Genomic DNA, 18,209 nt, shown 5'->3' with positions numbered 1-18,209 from the left:
CCCCTCCCCAACTCCACTGTGTGTGCGTGTGCGTGTGCATGCGGGCGGGTGAGTCAGACAGACATAGAAAAGACTGTAGTGCTCGTTTGCACAGACAATGCCGAATGGATGAAAGCAAGCGGAAAGAGACAGTGACACAAAAGAGCAGTAAACATTCATTATACCCACAGTTTTAAGTCCAGCCCCTAGGCCTGTAGTCAAAGGGCTAATGCAGCTTGATCCTCGTACCCAACTGCTGAAGGAGCTGAAGTTCTCCTCCTCTGTACTATTAATGGACAAGTATGTGCAGCTATGAACAGAACCAACAAATGCCACACATTAATTTGAGTTGTATTGAAAATAACACATAAATGTAAAGTACTGCAGACTTTAAGTACATATGGGTTGGGAGACGAGGACTTCCATGGGCCCCCGTGACCCCCTACTACCTTTTGTTTTTGTGTCAAGTGTTATTGCACTTTGAAACCGAACACCAGTTCAAACAGAAGGCCATAATTGCAGAGGCAATAGGACCACTGTGGGGCCCCCGGCCCAGTGAGGGCACCTTCAGCCATGCAGGTTCTTGTGAAAACAAGACAGGGGCAGTAAAATGTTGATGAGCCTGCCAGACAAAAGTGGAGAACTGGCACATTCATCAGAAAGGCGCGAGAACAACTGTACAAGTGGAGGATACTGGAAGGTTCTCCACATCCTCACATAAGTTGTGGTCATTTGGTTACATTAGTCTGTTTGTCGTTCTCGGAAGAGGCAATTAGGAAAGTTACTGGGCCATGGTGTTATTTTTAGATTCATTTGCATCTTCTCACATGGAGCCAGGTGACTAAGATGGTATTACAGAAAGAAATAAGCATAATTACATAGAAAGATGAAAAAGAAAGGAAGCGAGACAACCAAATGAAAACATTGAAATGAGAAATGGTAATGTGTTAATGGTAATAACTCCCAGGCATGCAGATACATTGTCACATCATTAGGTTGCATAAACAATCACATGCATTAACCAACTGCAATAAAATCCTAATCACAATCTTGAAGGAAACTAAGGAGTCACCACTGAAATAAGCCAATGAGATTTCACCATCCTTCCACCCTCTGCATGTTATCTAGTCAGGAAATGTGCCGGGACGATTCTTTTCCACTATGCGTATTGCTGCCCCACCTTCTGTAAGCTCTTCTCTCAGGCTTGTGTGCATTTATACAACAAGCAGACATATCTCATAAAACGATGTGATCCTTGATGCATTTTGCATATTCTCGTTAGATATTGGAAACTGGATACTTCCAAACACATCGGGGAAAGTAGGATCCCTTTAAGAATTCCCAGATTGTACTCTTTGTTTACATAACACAGGGTTCGACCCATAGACCATGTGAGGTGGAAAAAATATGGAGTTTTACTTCTAAATACGCCAACGCGAATTAACCAACAATAAATTAAACCCACAAATCTTCTATGTATGTTATACTTAATAACTTTTATAATCATTCACGGCACACTTAGGTAAAAAGAGCTATTTTAAACAAATCGTCATGCGCCCCCCCTACACAAAGTAAAGAAGAAGGGAATGGTACGTCCCGGCCCTGCTCCTCGCTGTTTTTGTATCTGCTTCAGAGCGGATTCAACCGCCAAGTAAGTTACATTTTGCCATGTCACGCTAGAGAAGTTTGAGACTAGTTTTTATATAGAAAACTGGATCGGCGAGTCTACAGAAATACATGCCGCCGGAAATATGATCTGAAATGAGAGCCTGTGGTGTTTTTTGAAGGTATTTCCCGGTGATTTTTGAGCCACTGTTAATACTGTATAGCTAATGTTACACAGTGAAGCCAGAAGCCTCATGTTTTCTTCAAGCCAGGAGGAGCACTGCGCCCCGTCCAAAGACCCAGTGAAATACGGGGAACTGGTGGTTCTCGGGTAAGTTTGGCCTTGTCGATATTAATTTGCCGATAACTTTCTTCGTAGAGTCCAGTAACATAACGCGAAGGCGAGTATTCATCTTGAGGAAGTTACACGTTACAGGAGGGCACTCACGTAGCGACGCGAGTGGACGGTTTTTTTTAAATACAACTTTATCAATGTGTTTTTGTTTTAAGACAAACGTCGACTTGTACGCAGTTAGATATATCCATGACGACGTCAAGCCCGTTTTAGATGCACGCGCTCACGTTACTCCACTAATCAGACACGTGCGCAATCAGAAATGTGTACATTGTCGTTTCCTCGAGTTGGTAGCGATTCTCTGACAATTTTAGGGAAAAGCAACAACAGTCGTGTGAACCAACCGATGTCCACCGAAATAGATTCGGGACGGCTTTAGAACCCCGGCTGAAATGAAAGCCCACACTCAGTCAGCAACTCTGACCAGGACGCTCCTTCTACCTTAAAAGTTGGATTCAAGGGGTTTTAGGAATTCGGAAGTAGTGATGGTCCCCTCCCCCAGCCCCCGGGGTTCTTCCTATTTTCAAAACTATCTGTGGCTCAGACCGAACCACTTAGCATCTTTAAGGTTGGTTATGTTTCCAAGGTGCTAAGGTTGGTCTGTAGATAATTGTTGCGTTAACTAGTTTTAAATCACACACCTTTGCTTATTCCAACACAAAAGTCGATTTCTTTACATTCACTCATGTCTGCTGTCCACATGGACCATAACTGTTACCAGGCGTTTGGAAAGTCTTTTCCTTGAGTACTTAAACCATTAATCAAGCTCGTCAGAACAATTGCTGGTTTTAATTGCCCATTGTTAAGTTAATTGACTTAGAAGTTGTCATCAAATGCCTCTTTTATAAGAAAATCCTGATTACAACGTTGCATTGTGTTTAGACAGTAGTTTACATTTGAGTTATTTGGCATAATTTCTTCAAAACATTAGAAGAAAAGCTTTAATAGAAAAAACATGCACGTATACTTTAAAATAAGGCTTTAATAGTTTTGGCATCGATAATTAAAACTATCAAATTAGCACAAGTATTGCAACATTTCAAACAATACCCACCACTAATGTGTTGATATGTGTGATGTTAACAACCTTATGCATGCCTCGTTCTGCCATAGATTTAAAAATTGTTGTTCTTTGTTTATGTCAGAACAGTTAAAAACCAGTATTTGTTCAGAAGAAACAGCAGCCAGTTATCTTTCTAAACAATCATGTTTATATTGATAATCTGTCAAGGGCAACAGCTGCCACAGATTATGGAAAACACCTGCTGTTTCATCAGTAGTTGGAAGTTGGCCAGTACTACAAGTGACTTAAAATGAGCGTGTTTTTTTTTGTGGTGTTTGTGCTCAATGTGCTGTGGAAATTCCATGTGTGTGGCTTTTGTTCAAAGCGCTTGAAATGAGATGCTTATAAAGGTTATATATGCCGAGCATGGTAGAGTGGGTTTTTGTCCCTTGCCCTCCGCCCATACACTCGCAGCCATACTGCTTATTATAAGGGACAAACGCCGCTGACTGCTTATTACCCCAGACTGAACATGTGGCATATTTGTAGCTGATACTTTTGTTCTCTCTGCTGACATAAAGACACACACTTGAATCAGATGTGACGGGTGTATAATCGCAGCCATGACATCACATCCCACTGATAAAACTGATGGTAGACAAGATAGCTGACAGCATGGAACAAAGCTTGTTTGAGCAGCAGTTCCCTCAGTGGTTTGTTGCCATGACCGTGGTGGCTCTTATTACTTGCATGGCTGCCCCCCATCTCTGCCTGGACGGATTGGCTTGGTGCTGGTCAGTGAGGAGGGGGTGACTGTGTGGGTATCCTGGAAATGAAAGGATGGATTGATGAGGACTCAGCCTTTGCCTCTCCTCAGCTTCCTCTGTCCATTGTGGTTGGGAGACTGGGCCTATTGATTGAACTTTGTACATTTCTCCCTTAAGAACCACTCGGTAGAGGAAGTGTACAAATCAACATGGGGGTATCTTTGCTACAGACTTGCACTGATTGTTCAGATGCGATACTTTTTTTTTTTAAGAACAAATTCCATTCATCCAAAGAGGAGAAGTGTTATAACTGCCATTCTCAACAACACAACAGTGTCAGAGTGTAGGTTGATGGATACTTTGGGTCATTGTAGGATAAATCTGAGTCACTCAACGGATGTTCTTCCCTCTCACAGTTAAGATGGGCCTATCTGAAGCACTAATAGCCTGTAGTCTTACTTTGCAGCATCATCTAACCTCTACACCATCTTACGTGATCCTCCTTATTCTGCAAACACTAGCCTTTTCGTGTTAGCATATGCGTTAGGAGGTGCTGTTGGCTCTTTGGTGCAACCCGGGAGGATAGGTGATACGCCCGATTCTTCTAATCCCTGCTCCCAAGTATTTCAAGGTAAATCCGCTGTATGTCTGGCACAGGTCAAAAGGGAAAGTGATCACAATAGGTTGGAGTGAAGCTTTAAAAAGCCTGTCCTAGCCAATGTGACAGTGACTGTTCCCAAATGATAGAATATTGTTCCTCTATGTAATGGTGAATAATAGATGGCATATTGCGTTTTCTTTTTTTTTCTTTCTTAAAGAGCCAGGGTTGTAATTCTGCAGTTAGAATTCATAATGGCAACATTCTAAGCTGCATATAATCTTTTATGTGTCATACGTCAAGGCACAAGTATCCAAATATATATATATATACAACATATATAGGCCCAGCTGCTCTTTATTTAGGTGGGGAGTCAATGAAATCCATAGTCAGCATGGTGTTAATTTAGCTTCAATATATATAATATGTATATGGATCTTGTATGGAATCTAGATCTCACAGGACCACGATACATTTTATGATTTTTTTCTTTCATCTTTCATTCACTTTTTTGAGTGAATGTTTTTTTTTAAAGCGACATGTAAAATAAAACTGCTATTAGACAATAATAAGTATTAGTAATATTAGTAAAGGCTGAGGAGTTTTGCAACTGTGTGAACATTCTAAACTTTATCTTCACTAACACAATTATTTACTATTCATTATATAATATTATTTCCCTCCTGCTGTCAGTGTATTGGTTGTAGTTTTTGTCGACGGTATCATCCAGTGCTTCTCTCTAGCTCTCTGTGGGTGGCTTGTCCTACAGGCCAGCTTTGTGCACTGTCGTGACTGGGACCATGTGTTTTCATGCCTGGCCAGCCGCGAGGAGACATGGGACAGGTGGACTAGGTTTGGAGGGAGGTAGGAGCAGAAAAGGGCTGTTGCATTAAAGTTGCAACAAAGTGTGTGTCAGAGTGTGTAGTGGTTGAAGAGTTCACTCCCTCATGATATGCATTGTTATGCAAACGAGAGGCTTTTAATAGTGACCTTTCCATTGTGTCCAAAGCGTCCGTTTGTTCGGCATACTGTGGTTACATGCGAGTGTGTGACAGAAGGTCTGTGTGTTGGACGGGAGTAGAGCATGGGGTGTCCCAGCTGTAGGAACCAGCTGGTGGATGGGGAGAGGAGCAGTCCTACCGGAAGGGGCTTCTTCATTCATAAGGAGCTGCCGAGGCTCTGTGGCTCACTGCAGACTGAGAGGAAACGTCTGATATCGAGAAGTGAAAACAGAGAAGGCTCTTCTGGTGATGCCGAGGCTTTGAAGTTGAGATCTCAGAGCTTTCAATATCGGTGTTAGAAAAAAAAAAAAAATCCAAGCTAGAAGAAAACGTGTTTCAGTCACGAGAGTCGCACATTCTCAAAGTGATAGCAAACCTGACGTGCATCTTAAAACCTGCTCCTGCCTGGGACACAGAGCGAAAGAACAGCTGCAGTTTACCGAGTTGGCTCGCTAAAAACACAAGCACCAGAGTGCATTATGTAATAAGAGACATTATCCAAGGTAACGCTTAGATTGCTTATAGGGTGCAGTAGATTGCCAGTGATGTAATGCACGGCAAAGCTCCTTTTCAAAATAACATGAATGTTTCTTATCCTCCCTGTTTATTTGTTGTATGATTATACGAATTGAGCCTGTAAATCTCATTGGATACATATTTGGTTTGCATTTTTCCCACCCTTTCTAAAAGTGTTTTGCTAATTGACTGTTCCTTCCGTCACAGGTACAATGGCTCTCTGCCCAATGGAGATCGGGGTAGACGGAAAAGCAGATTTGCGCTATACAGGAGGACCAAAGCCAATGGTGTTAAGCCAAGCACTGTGCACATCCTCAACACACCCCAGGCCAGCAAGGTACACAACAGATCACAAGTGATTTCTTAGCTCTCAGAATGAACCGTTGTCTGCTTTTGATGTAGATTTTAGACAACAATGTTTACGCATGTAATAACTGAAACGGAGGGTGATGAGTCATTTTTGTCAGTGTACTCTGAGAAGTTTTGAATATATGTTGTGATTGAACAGATTAGAGGTAGAGGAATGACAGCTGAAGAAAGAAAAATCAACGGCCATTTTCAGCACAGAGGCTTTTCAGTGATTTCAGTAGCTTGTGAAACGCGCGGCGAACTCCTTTACATTATTGTTGGCAGACCTTAATGTTGACATTTCCAGTACAATAACTGCAGTTCCTCGCCGGGCCTCATAGCTTTTCTTTGCACTGCCTGCCAGAAACTGCCTCGTCCAGTATAACACGTCTGCCGTCCTGCATTCCTGCCTTTGGTTCCCAAGCAAAAACTGCTAAACAAGCAAGAGGACCTGCTTACCTCGGCACCTCTTGGAGGCCAATATTCCAGACATTTGTTGGGAGTTGAGATCGCTGGCTAAAAGCCCACCGGTTCGGGTTACTCTCACCTTGTGGAACTTGACTCCCGATATCTGATCAGAGGTTTTTCTGTTACAGTGGCCTTTTTAAAGAGATTGTGCATCATTCCATTCGAGTTTGAGCAGAATGTTGTGCTGCAGTGGTTTATGAAATATGGCTTAATGTTCCTGTTGCTCCGCACTACAAATAGTTTCTCAGACAGTTTGCTTAGAGAACCATGTTGCGCTGGACCCGACTGTTTTTACTGCAAAAGTCAACTGAGCAAATAGTGCCCTTTACACAATTCGTCACAGACTGTTTTAGAGATGGGCGCTGCCGTTGCCTTCTTCCCCTTTCACCACTGTTGTCTCTGCCACCCTGTTACCAGGCCTGGGATTTGGAGGGTGAAATGAAGAAGAAGTTGTTGCAGTTGCCCGACCCCGCGCTCCCAGCTGTACACACAGCCAAATATAGCTATTCCTTAACAGACAAGCAGGTTGGTGAGCTTGATTTTGGGAGAGCCTTCTTCTTTTTGAGTGAACAAAACCCATCTTTTTGTTTTTTAAAGATATTTTCTTTTCTACAGCAGTCAAGCCAACTTACTCCAGCACCCTCACAGTGTAGAAGTCTCATACGAATGAACTGAGAACGCTCTGTGGCTCAGAAGCTGAAAGGGAACGCTCACGTGTCTGTGCACACTCCGGTGTTCATGACAGATAATGAGGAGCTCCCATGATGCCGCTGCAAGCCGCCTATTCAAAGCATGCCCCTGTTTTCTCAACTCCCCATTTGATCTCAATTACTGCATTTGTGCAAAGTGTGATTGTTTACACTGGCCTTCCTTTGGGGGGGGACTGGATGGCTCGCCGCTGTGTTTTTGTTTTCCCCTCCTTCAACCGAGGCAGCGTGTGTGAAATGTTGTGGGTGTGGTGTAAAAAATGTGTTTCTGTTGGGAAGTGTGCATGATCTTCTTTTTAGCCATCGAACAGGTGGAGCACCATTTGTTTGTAGCGGCGCAGCCGAGACAAGACCGCATGCGATGATGACATTTGTCCCCGTCTGTCTCTGGTGTTACAGCAGAGTGTGGAGGCGCTGGTGACCCACTTTCTCTCTCCCACTTGCACGTGACAAAGAGGGGAGGGGGGGGTGGTTGTTTGGGAAATGGAATTCTCAGATTAGAGCGCGATGATAGTGGCACATGTGGTAAAGCATTGATGGGAGCCGGGCCTGAGTTGCTCAAACTCACCCGTCACTGAGGCAGTTCAGCTGGTAGGCAAGCATGTGTTAACTGAGGCCAGCGGGCGGTTTATGGTCACTGTCATGGGAGTGTGACTTTACGTGCTAGTCTCTGTTCCTCCATCCAGAAATTCCTTCCACAGATTTTTGCTTGTAAGTAATATAATAAAGAAATGTTCTTGCTTAACTGTAAACAACCCAGTAATAATCCAGTGTCATAAAAGGCCCGAGAGTGTTCTGTTGTTGTAAATAACAGGGTGGAAATGAAAGCAAATGTATATTCTCATCCCAAAAAGCACCGGTCCATCTGAACCTTAGGATGTGACTCATCAATTGAGTGCAGTTTAATAGTGGGGTTTGTTAAGCCCTGATCTGTAATTTACCCTCGGCAATGATTGCATATGGCATATGGCATATGTCTCGTATCTCCTGTTTGTGAACCTTTGGCACTCAGACTTGGTGCTAAAGCCACAAACCAAGACATCAAAGGGTTTCCCCTACTTCCCTAACAACAAAAACAGTAAAACACTCCCATGACGTTGGTGCGGTTATATTGTTCAAATATGTATTGTGATGAGTGTGATAGCACTATGCTACATGGTTGTAATGAGATGCTTGTTCTCTTTCAGGCTGTGAACTGCAAAGGCCAACACAGCATCTCCTACACACTGTCCAGGAACCATACGGTAGTGGTGGAGTACAGCCATGATAAAGACACAGACATGTTTCAGGTAAAAAGCCCTTGAAATGCACTGTAAGGATTGTATTTTAGGTAATCTTTTGAATCGCCAACATTTGATGAGGTCCGCAACTAACCATTACATTCATTATTGATCCATTAGAATTGTATTTCCCAGAACCCAAGGGGATGTGATTTAATTGCCTGCTTTATGACTTGTTTGTTTTACAGTCCGTTTTACAGTGTATGATGAAGAAGTGCATCAAAAATAGCACCCTTTTTATTCCGTCAACTTCCTAATGGTTTAATTGACTGAACTTTTCAGCTCCACATTTAACCAGAATATTTGTAGCTACGCTTTCAAAATCTATGCAGTTTGGTGTTTTTTCCTGAACTTTACACTCCATCAGTGAGTGCATGTTTCCTGTCCGTGTCCACTGTTCCGTCTATGGCATTAAAGTCAAGCATGGAGACGACGACCGGAGGGAAGTCAGCACTGCAGACACGTGCTTCACATTTAGCCCCATTTTATCACCATGCGTCTTTTAAACAACACTGAATACATAGAAACACAGTCACAGCAGCAAAAAGTGGAGAAGATGAAGAAAAGAGGACTTGAGGAAGGTTTTGCGATGGAAAAAAAATGAGGAAATGAAAGAAGGAAATGCCTATATTTACCTCTGCTTGTTCAGCTTGACAACTGTTTGGACATCTTTCATGGTTGACCTCTTAAGCCCTGAGATATTATTTATTTGATGAGAAAAATAAACCTGGATCTTCAGAGATGCATGGATATGCTGCTGTATGAAATGTTCTCAGACAAGTCTGCAGGAAATATAAATAGACACTCCTTTTCACCCATCGTCAATATATTACCAAGAGTTCAAAAGAATCAATATAATACCGTTACAATAAATAACATAGCATGAAATTCATTCATTCCTGTGTTGCTTTGCAGATTGGGCGTTCCACTGAGAGTCCCATAGACTTTGTGGTGACTGACACAGTAGCAGGAGGCCAGGAGGGCGAGGAGACACCCATCACACAGAGCACCATCTCCCGCTTTGCCTGCCGAGTTGTCTGCGAGCGAAACCCGCCGTTCACTGCTCGCATCTATGCAGCTGGTTTTGATTCTTCCAAAAACATCTTCCTTGGGGTAATACCTGTTTAGAATACCTTGGTGTGTGTGTGTGTGTGCGTCTCTACATACACTGCTGTCTATATGGTTGAATGTCGAGTGTGCGAGTTCTAACCAGATAAACAAATGCAGTTTCTTTCACTGGCGGTGTTAAAAAGCAGTCTGCCACCACACATCACTTTGTATCTGCGCTCCGTCTCGCCTACAGGAAAAAGCCGCAAAATGGAAGAACCCCGACGGTCACATGGATGGACTAACAACCAATGGCGTGCTGGTGATGCACCCGAAGGGTGGGTTCACGGAGGAGTCGAAGCCGGGTGTATGGCGAGAGATCTCCGTTTGTGGGGATGTTTACACACTGAGAGAGACCCGCTCAGCACAGACCCCAGGCAAACTGGTCAGTAGCTTCATACATACAGTACATGGAAACAGTCGCTGTGGCTTAAATGAAGCAGATGCAGTTTCTCACTTAACAAATTGAATATGGTTATGATGATTAAATGCAAGACATCAGCATTGTATTTTAACAAAATGTGTGTCTGTGACATCACTCTGTCCAGGTGGAGCACGAGAGTAATATACTGCAGGACGGCTCCCTGGTGGATCTATGTGGAGCCACTTTGCTGTGGCGTACTGCAGAGGGCCTCTTTCACACTCCCACCCAAAAGCACCTGGAGGCTCTGAGGCAGGAGATCAACGCGGGGCGCCCCCAGTGCCCCGTGGGTCTCAACACACTCGCCTTCCCCAGCATGCAACGCAGCCGCGCCCTCTCCTCTCTGGAGGACAAGCAGCCCTGGGTCTACTTGGCCTGTGGCCACGTGCACGGCTACCACAACTGGGGCCACCGTTCGGAGCAAGAGGCCAGCGCTCAGCGGGAGTGTCCCATGTGTCGGCTGGTGGGCCCCTACGTACCACTGTGGCTGGGCTGCGAGCCGGCCTTCTACGTGGACACAGGTGCGCCCACGCATGCCTTTGTGCCGTGCGGGCACGTGTGTTCGGAGAAGTCGGTCAAGTACTGGGCGGAGATCCCTCTGCCGCACGGCACCCACGCCTTCCACGCTGCCTGCCCCTTCTGTGCCACCCAGCTCAGTCTCACTCAGGGCTGTTCCAAGCTAATCTTCCAGGGCCCAGTGGACTGAGCTCAACGGTCCTGCCACGGCAGTGAAGATTAGACAGGAATGGCAACATGCTGTGAAACTCTTCAGATTATTCTGTGCTTTCTTTTGTTCATGTCAGCCAGCTGTGGAAAGGAGTAAGTATTCTTCTGGTCATATACTGTGGAATTCTGCACAACAGAGAGCCATTACAGCTTGTTGTGTGGGTATTTGGATGGCCGCTGTGGGATACAGACACGTGGAGCACGCTGGACTACAGATGCCTCCAGAATGAAATACTGTTTCAGTCGTCCCGTGAACCAACAGCTTTAAACAAGGCTGTTTTAAACTACAATGACTGCTGGTTTTCCATCAGATGGCTGTAGAATTAAGGTTGTAGATGGAATGAATTGAGAATGAATTAAAGTTTTTTTTTTACAGAGCCAGACAGCTGGACTGTTGGCTGGGAGAAAAGCCAGGAGAAACCTGGGGTCTAATGGCTAGCTAGTTAAATGCTCCCCAGTGTCGGCCCTTAACCCTAAATGACATCTAGATCATGTAGCTCTCCAGATTTTGAAAAAACTTTGCTGAATGGAAAAAAAATAAATACTTTTTTGTGTACAGAGATATAATCCAGTGCCTCAAATCCCATTAAACCATGGGACTATTTTAAATAAATGAGAAAAGATATTTTGTTGAAGGCAAAGGTAGAGATAGTTTTGCATACAGAAGATAGAACGAAGTGACAGCCCACATGGATTCTTCAACACATTTTTATCTTGACAGAAGAGGTATTTTACTACACTGAGGCCCTTGTACTGTTTTGTAATGCAAATGTTAATATATTTTTTTCTCTCTCCTGCATAAATAATGTGTGTGAGAATGTTTGAGAGTGTGTGCATGCACGTGTGATTGTGTGTGCGGGCTGGACTGTGTGGGTGCCCTTGGGCTTTGTTTTAATCGCCCTGCATCATTTCACCCCAATCCCCTTTCTATGATCCCGCCCACCATCCAAAACACTACCAGAGAGAACAAGAATTAAACCAAGCTCGCAGGGTTTAACAATGAATGTACTGAAATACATGAACTCTGCTCACTGGTGGTACTTTAATTGTACAACTTGCTTTCTCAATGGCTTTGCCGTTAAATGGTAGAGGAAAGGCCTTTTTGCAGTGAAAGACAACATTGGAACTCTACTACCAGATGCATTAAAAAACGCACCTGCTTGCTAGCTTGCTAGCTAGCTGTAACCCAGTCCCACACATGAACTGTATTCAATCTGCACTGTTGTTAGCTTTATCCCATGCTGGGTCTGATCCAATGATTTGTACGCTGTCAAACCTGGGCACAGTCTCAGCAGCATCCAGAGATTATACCAAATATAAGGAGGTGCTGTTTTCTCTCCACATGTAAGATGTAACGACCACTCTCTCCGATCCAAAGTGTTTCTGTAAACAATCCTAAACCCAAACTGCTGCTATGGTGGAATGTTGACAGCTCTGGATTACAGTCGAGGCTGTCCAACTGCTCGTAACCAGTCCCATGGGAATAATGATATTATCGCACACCGTGCCAAACTCGGCAAGTTCTATTGTGTGTGGATGAGTCAAGTTGTCCAAAAAAACAAAGTAGCAGATGAATTGAAACTAAAGAATCTGGGACAAATCTGTGCATTCTTCTATGACGCTCGCTTACCAGACTGTGCCCATATGTAGAGTGTAGTTGAAGGCCTTAATTCTGCCTCTAGTTTATCGAAAACAATATTGAGCATTAAAATGATATGTTGTGAGTAAATTACCGATAACAGCAATCACATTTTCTTCAGGTTGCATTATGATTAACGCAATTAATTAAAGGGCTCCTTGACTTTAAAATAATGTGACCACAAGAGCAGCGGTGGACCGCTGGAGGATTTTTTTTCTAAGAGAAGTGTGCCTAGCATTCGGTCGTACCACAGAGCGTTTCTGAATCATTTGATTTCTTCAGATTTTTATGTAACTTCCAGGCAGGGTCAAGTACTAAACCACATATTGTACAGTAGCATTCCTCTCCCAACACTCAGCTCAAACACTGTGCCCATGCTTAAGACCATGTTCTGTAACAGCTGCATAGTAGCTGCCTCAAACATTCCTCCTTGGTAAATATGGGTGGGGCCCTCAGTTCACCCAAGGGCTTGTTCTATGATTTTGTCTGTACACAAGCCATGGAACGCACTGATGCTCCCCAATGCCTCCTTTGCAAAGAATAAAATCTTTTTAAAAAACAACAGGAGTTGGGTTTTTTGTGATTTCAGGCGTCTGACAATCACGCAAGTTATTGTTGTGATGTTGATTCAGTGGTTTGGAAAGCGTTGTGCAGTCGCTACTTTTGTGAGGCTCCTGCCTTTGAACTCCAGATGCCTCAGCTGTGTACGCACAACATAGAAGTTTAATCGCAGTTTCATGTGTGTTTCATCATTCCTGAGTGTGAGCATCTATCTCGGGTTGCCAAAACGGCCCCGGCTTTTGATAGCTCTATCAAACAGTGTTTTGTGAGATAAGCGACGTGCATTTCTTGAAGTCTCTTTTATTCACATTTCCTGTTACATCTTATCAGCCTTATCTTAATATTCCACCAGAGGAAAATGACTGCGTAACCTGGTGTTCAGTGCTGAATGTGGTTTCCCCCTGACGCCACAAGAGGGCACTATTTCCTCAACAATGGCGAGGTTGGCACTGAGCCCACCAAACCACTGGGCCTGCGGCATTCAATCGCCAAAAACACAGAGCAAAGAAATACAAATGACGTTTATGGTGAAAAAGATTCACTATAAATACATAACAAATATATTTTAAACAAGAGAATTTGAATAGAATACATTTGCATGTCCATTGATGCCCCTATATTGGCAATTACTACCACAGGAGATACAGGCTGCATATTTATAGCTAGGCATAATCCTGACATCACATATATGATATGACAAACATACACAGTAGTGAGCAACGTTTGGCTTTTATTTTTATGTGCATGCAGAATATTGTACGACAATGATGACGATGATGACATTTTCCATCTTTCGCATGTGACTTCATCCCCTCTATAATAAGGGCACATGAAAGGGATTTAAATACATAACATGTCAGTTAGGCGTTTGGAAAAGGAGCGGAGCCGTGGGATGCCATGCTTCCCAATTAACATTTCTGCAGTAGATGTGAGATGGGTTCATATGTCTGCACACTTGCCTGTTTTTCTGAATGACAGAAGAGACACTGAAGGTGACAGCATGCTAATTCTGAGATCACTTGGTGGCTCCCCTGCCTTAAGCAGGGCAGGGTTATGCAAATAAAGCGGAATGATACAATATTTTCTTCTTGAACCAGCTTCCTGGATGAGAAAGTAAGGTTCATGTGCTATCCTGATGTTGGTCTATGTCCCAGATTGACACAAACCTCAGTTCTTCCATCATCACCTTTCTAAACCTAATTAACTTCTAACACTGTTCACAGATACGCAACTCGATTTTACAGCATCACATTTTTCAGTTGCACCAGCTGCATTACAATTGTACTAAAAAGTGCATCTTTGCATAAAACACACACACACATGCACATTTATCAATATTATTTGCCTGACAATTTAATGGAATAAGTGAAGCGCTGGGAGAGATGGCATGTTATTTAATGCAGTGAATAAACTCTTGTTATTTCAACTCCAGCATTTCAGAAATGCACTTCCATAACTCACAAGAGACAAAATCAAAGCAGGAAAGTCCAAGATATCCTAAATTTTACTTCCTATAAAGCTCCAAACAAGCTGAATTCTGTCTTTCCCGTAATGCAACTCAATAGTTAATTTCATTAAATGAGGCTTTAAAGTATTGTTGCTGCGTAGTGCAGTCCAGTAACTCCAATATTGCTGACTTTTATATTTTAATCTCAGACTCCAGCCTGTTCTAAGAGTTTAGGAAAATAATTTCTTAAAAAAAATACAAAATAAATGTAAAATAGTGATCAAGCCTTTTTCTTGGGTATTTCTTTTAGTAGTTTTCATCTGACAACAGCCAGCAATCTGCAGATTGGAATACAATGTGCAACAGCTGTCCATCACCCAGCTGCAACATAGCCGAAGATCCCTTCAGGTAGGTGTTTTACAGAGTTCAGCCTCAGTTCTGTTTCTTTCTTTGCCCCGAGTCCTCACATTTGAAATGCCACAGGTGGGTCCGGCTGTGTGCCAAGTTATCAGCAGGACGCCTTCGCTGGCAAATTGAAGGCTGTGGTATTTACCCCAATTACCCAGCATGCAGCTGAGGTGAATTATATGCAGATCAATCATCTGTAAATAAGAGATAGTCGGCCTGCTCTTCCGTACTTTTCCCCCTTCATGTAAATAAAGGAACAACTCTCAGAAGCCGTGGCACGGTAGCATATTTAGAAATTTCTCACTATCTGGTAAGTGACTATTTGTTGCAGAGATTTTTCTGTAAATTGGGTTGACCTTCCTGCATCCATGCCCAAGGTCAGACACCTCACAGGACTCTCATTTTTCATTCATGCAATTTGACGGCGTCAAACAAAAGCATCCCATTTTGGTTTCTAACGTTACACGATTCAAGCTGAATGCAGTGCAGTTTGAACAGGATTACGATTACATCCAGCCTATTTACTATTTCACGTGGCTCTTGATGATACTTTATACTCAGCCTACTCAGCTTATTACTTTCTCAATGAATAACAAATGAGTTGTCCAATAAAAGGCAAATAAACACAGGCTAAAGAGAAGCTGGTACAAATATTTTATGAGTACAAAACAGGGTCGGAAAATCAAGCATTAATTCAAATATTAAAAGTGTACCTCTACGAGCCTCTGATGCCCTCGTTCTCTCGTGTGCTTTTACAGAGGCGTGCGGCGTCTTGCCTACTCGTCCAAACAAGGGGACAAATTACTTTAATTATGGAGTAATTGCAGAGTCTTGTGTTAATTAAATCTTTATCAGTTCAAGTAAGTGGATTTCTCCCACATGGAAACCATGCAGAGACGTGCCGTCTTGCTCGCTGTCTAAATTTTCCACCAACAACACAGTCTGAGAGCGTCTTTTATTCCCAGTCTCGCTTGACTCTCCCCCCTTCCCCTTCTCTCTCACCCCTGGGTCTCAAAATGATTGGGATAAGCATCATTTTGGGAAGGGGGTTGTTTTACCAACTCTGTCGGTCACCAGCTGTTTCTTGAAAATATCAACAAACATGATAGCGCTGGTGTGTGGCGGTATCCTCCGCTGGAAAATGAGATACAAGATTTATCTTAGGTTCCTGGTGTTTGACAAAATTGAATCCTCTCATTTTAATTGCTCTCGACTAGGTGAGCTGCTCCAGGCGACGGAGACAGGAGCTCTGTATGTTGTCCCTTGTTCTCTTCAGACTATTATGTTCCATTGTGCAAAATGCAGATTATGATTTGCTTTATCCCCGTCATCTATCTTATTTAGGATCATTTAGGTAGCCACACGTTACAAAGGAACAGCGGTCGGCCCTGCTGTGTTTGAGTCCACTGCTTCTTGTAATGAGAACAGGATCACAGAGGAGAATTAATCTCTCAGAAGACTTGAAAGTGCAGGAAAATTGACTTGTTTTGTTGATTTTTTGTCGTCGGCCCAAAATATGATCCAAGGTTTGGAATATTAATGCAAACACTTGTCATGTGTCTTGCTTTTGCGTGACAGATTTTGCCCAGAATATGGCTCTACTTTTTTTTTTAGAGTAAAAGAAGAGGGTGACAGTTTTGCATGACAGGATGTTGGGTCTCCAGAGTGACTCACTCTCTACTGTATCATTATGCCTAAAATCTGTGATGTGATATTGCCTATTGTTTGAATCCTTTTTAACATGGGCAAAGGCGACTAAGCATGGTTTCTCTCTATAGTGCCGGCGTCACACATGCCAAAATAGCAGATACAGTGCTTGACCTTATAACATGCAATATGTGTATTTTGACACTCTCAGTGAGCTACTGTTTAGTCATATGAATGTTTATGATGAATGGGTATAATATGGCTGTAAAGCAGATTCAAAGGGGCTTAACTGGATTACAACTCATTTCAAGGATGCTTAAGGTAAGATTAAAACAGATACGTGGTAAGTGAGGAAAATACAAAATCAAATAGATTGAATTTCCCCTCGCTGGTCCCGTGAACCACTTGCTCATGCATGGCTATCCAGTGTGTGTTTTTGTGAGGCGCCGAGTTATAAAAATCAGATGCCTTCCTACGAGACAATATGCAAATGGTTAGGCGTAAGAAACGATTGAGCAAAGGAAGCATACGCACATTTCAAACAACAGTTTTGCTCTGTTAGACCGTTACAATTCACCATTAATGCCCTTTCTTATCTCATGCTACAAATCCCCAGAGCTGGAACATTAGAAGTCTCTAATCACACACGCTGGCACACATTGTGAGTACATGCACTGTAGTGCCACACACACACACGCACACACACGCACACCTCACATAGAAAAAAAGATAATGAATTTAATACCACTGCTATTACAGTCAACTAATGTTTGTTAATAGCCTGGTGCCATATGGAATGAGGGCCTCAACCATGTGGGTAATTCCTCTTTTTGGGACAAGCTGTCAATAAAAAGGCCTTGCGTTTTGTGGATGCATGTGGCGGGGGGAGGCTGGAGGATGTGCTTAATCCAGCAGACTCTCTAATGATTCCTCTGTGCCTCGAATGGGAGCCATACAGGCCTCTGTGAATATACTCGAGTCGCAGCTGTGTTTTATCTTTCCTATCAGAGCTGAAATATGTGTTCATATTAACACTCCATTGAGCCTTTGTCAGTGCATATGCTGTTCAGTTTGGCTGGGTGCAAGACTTTGGTTGAGGCGGGGGGGGCTAATGGAAGTGGTGGTTTTTGAGAGAAAACTTTATGACGTGCCTGATTACCCCCCCACACCCCCGCCCGCTCCTCCACCACCACCACCACCACCTCCCCAAAATTCACTCCATCTCCTCCCCATATCCCTCTGGCAGCGCTGCAGCCCAGCGGATAACCAAGCGTGGATTAGCAGTGACATCACACTGAAGAGATGGCTGAGCCCGAGTGTGAGGAAGGGTGAGTACTTGGGTGCGTGTGTGTGTGTGTCTGTGTGTCAGATGGGTGTGAGCCTTATGTGTGTGTTCAAGACTGATTAGACGATGAGGGTGGTGGTGAGAGGGAAGCGAGGATTAGAGAGCCATCCGAGAGTTGGCTAGGTGCTGACACCACTCCACCTCACCAAGGGCTCAATTTACTGAGGGATCAGACTCATTTATGGTGGGCTGGGATTATTATCAGTTCAACAGGGCAATTTCTTTATTACAGTCACCCTTCAACCTGTGAAATACGGACACTTGTGAGACATTTATGGGTG

At 43.4% G+C, this 18,209-nt stretch overlaps 1 protein-coding gene across 2 annotated transcripts; it reads left to right on the top strand.

Moving 5' to 3' along the window:
• The first annotated feature begins 1,626 nt into the window (after window positions 1-1,626).
• On the top strand, window positions 1,627-13,082 carry peli2 (pellino E3 ubiquitin protein ligase family member 2). Of its 2 annotated transcripts, XM_084014226.1 has the most exons (7): window positions 1,627-1,915; window positions 6,032-6,161; window positions 7,058-7,165; window positions 8,535-8,636; window positions 9,543-9,740; window positions 9,931-10,119; window positions 10,283-13,082. In XM_084014226.1, exons 1-7 carry the CDS (start codon window positions 1,812-1,814, stop codon window positions 10,859-10,861), a joined length of 1,410 nt encoding a protein of 469 aa, XP_083870352.1. In that variant the 5' UTR covers window positions 1,627-1,811; the 3' UTR covers window positions 10,862-13,082. The 2 variants fall into 2 exon arrangements, with proteins under 2 accessions (XP_083870352.1, XP_083870353.1); XM_084014227.1 differs by lacking the exon at window positions 7,058-7,165.
• Window positions 13,083-18,209: the final 5,127 nt, after the last annotated feature.

Source organism: Eutrigla gurnardus (assembly GCF_963514095.1).
Source record: "Eutrigla gurnardus genome assembly, chromosome: 7".
NCBI classification, from domain to species: domain Eukaryota; kingdom Metazoa; phylum Chordata; class Actinopteri; order Perciformes; family Triglidae; genus Eutrigla; species Eutrigla gurnardus.
The sequence above is the reverse complement of the archived record's forward strand: the minus strand, read 5'-3'. Positions and strand labels throughout refer to the sequence as shown.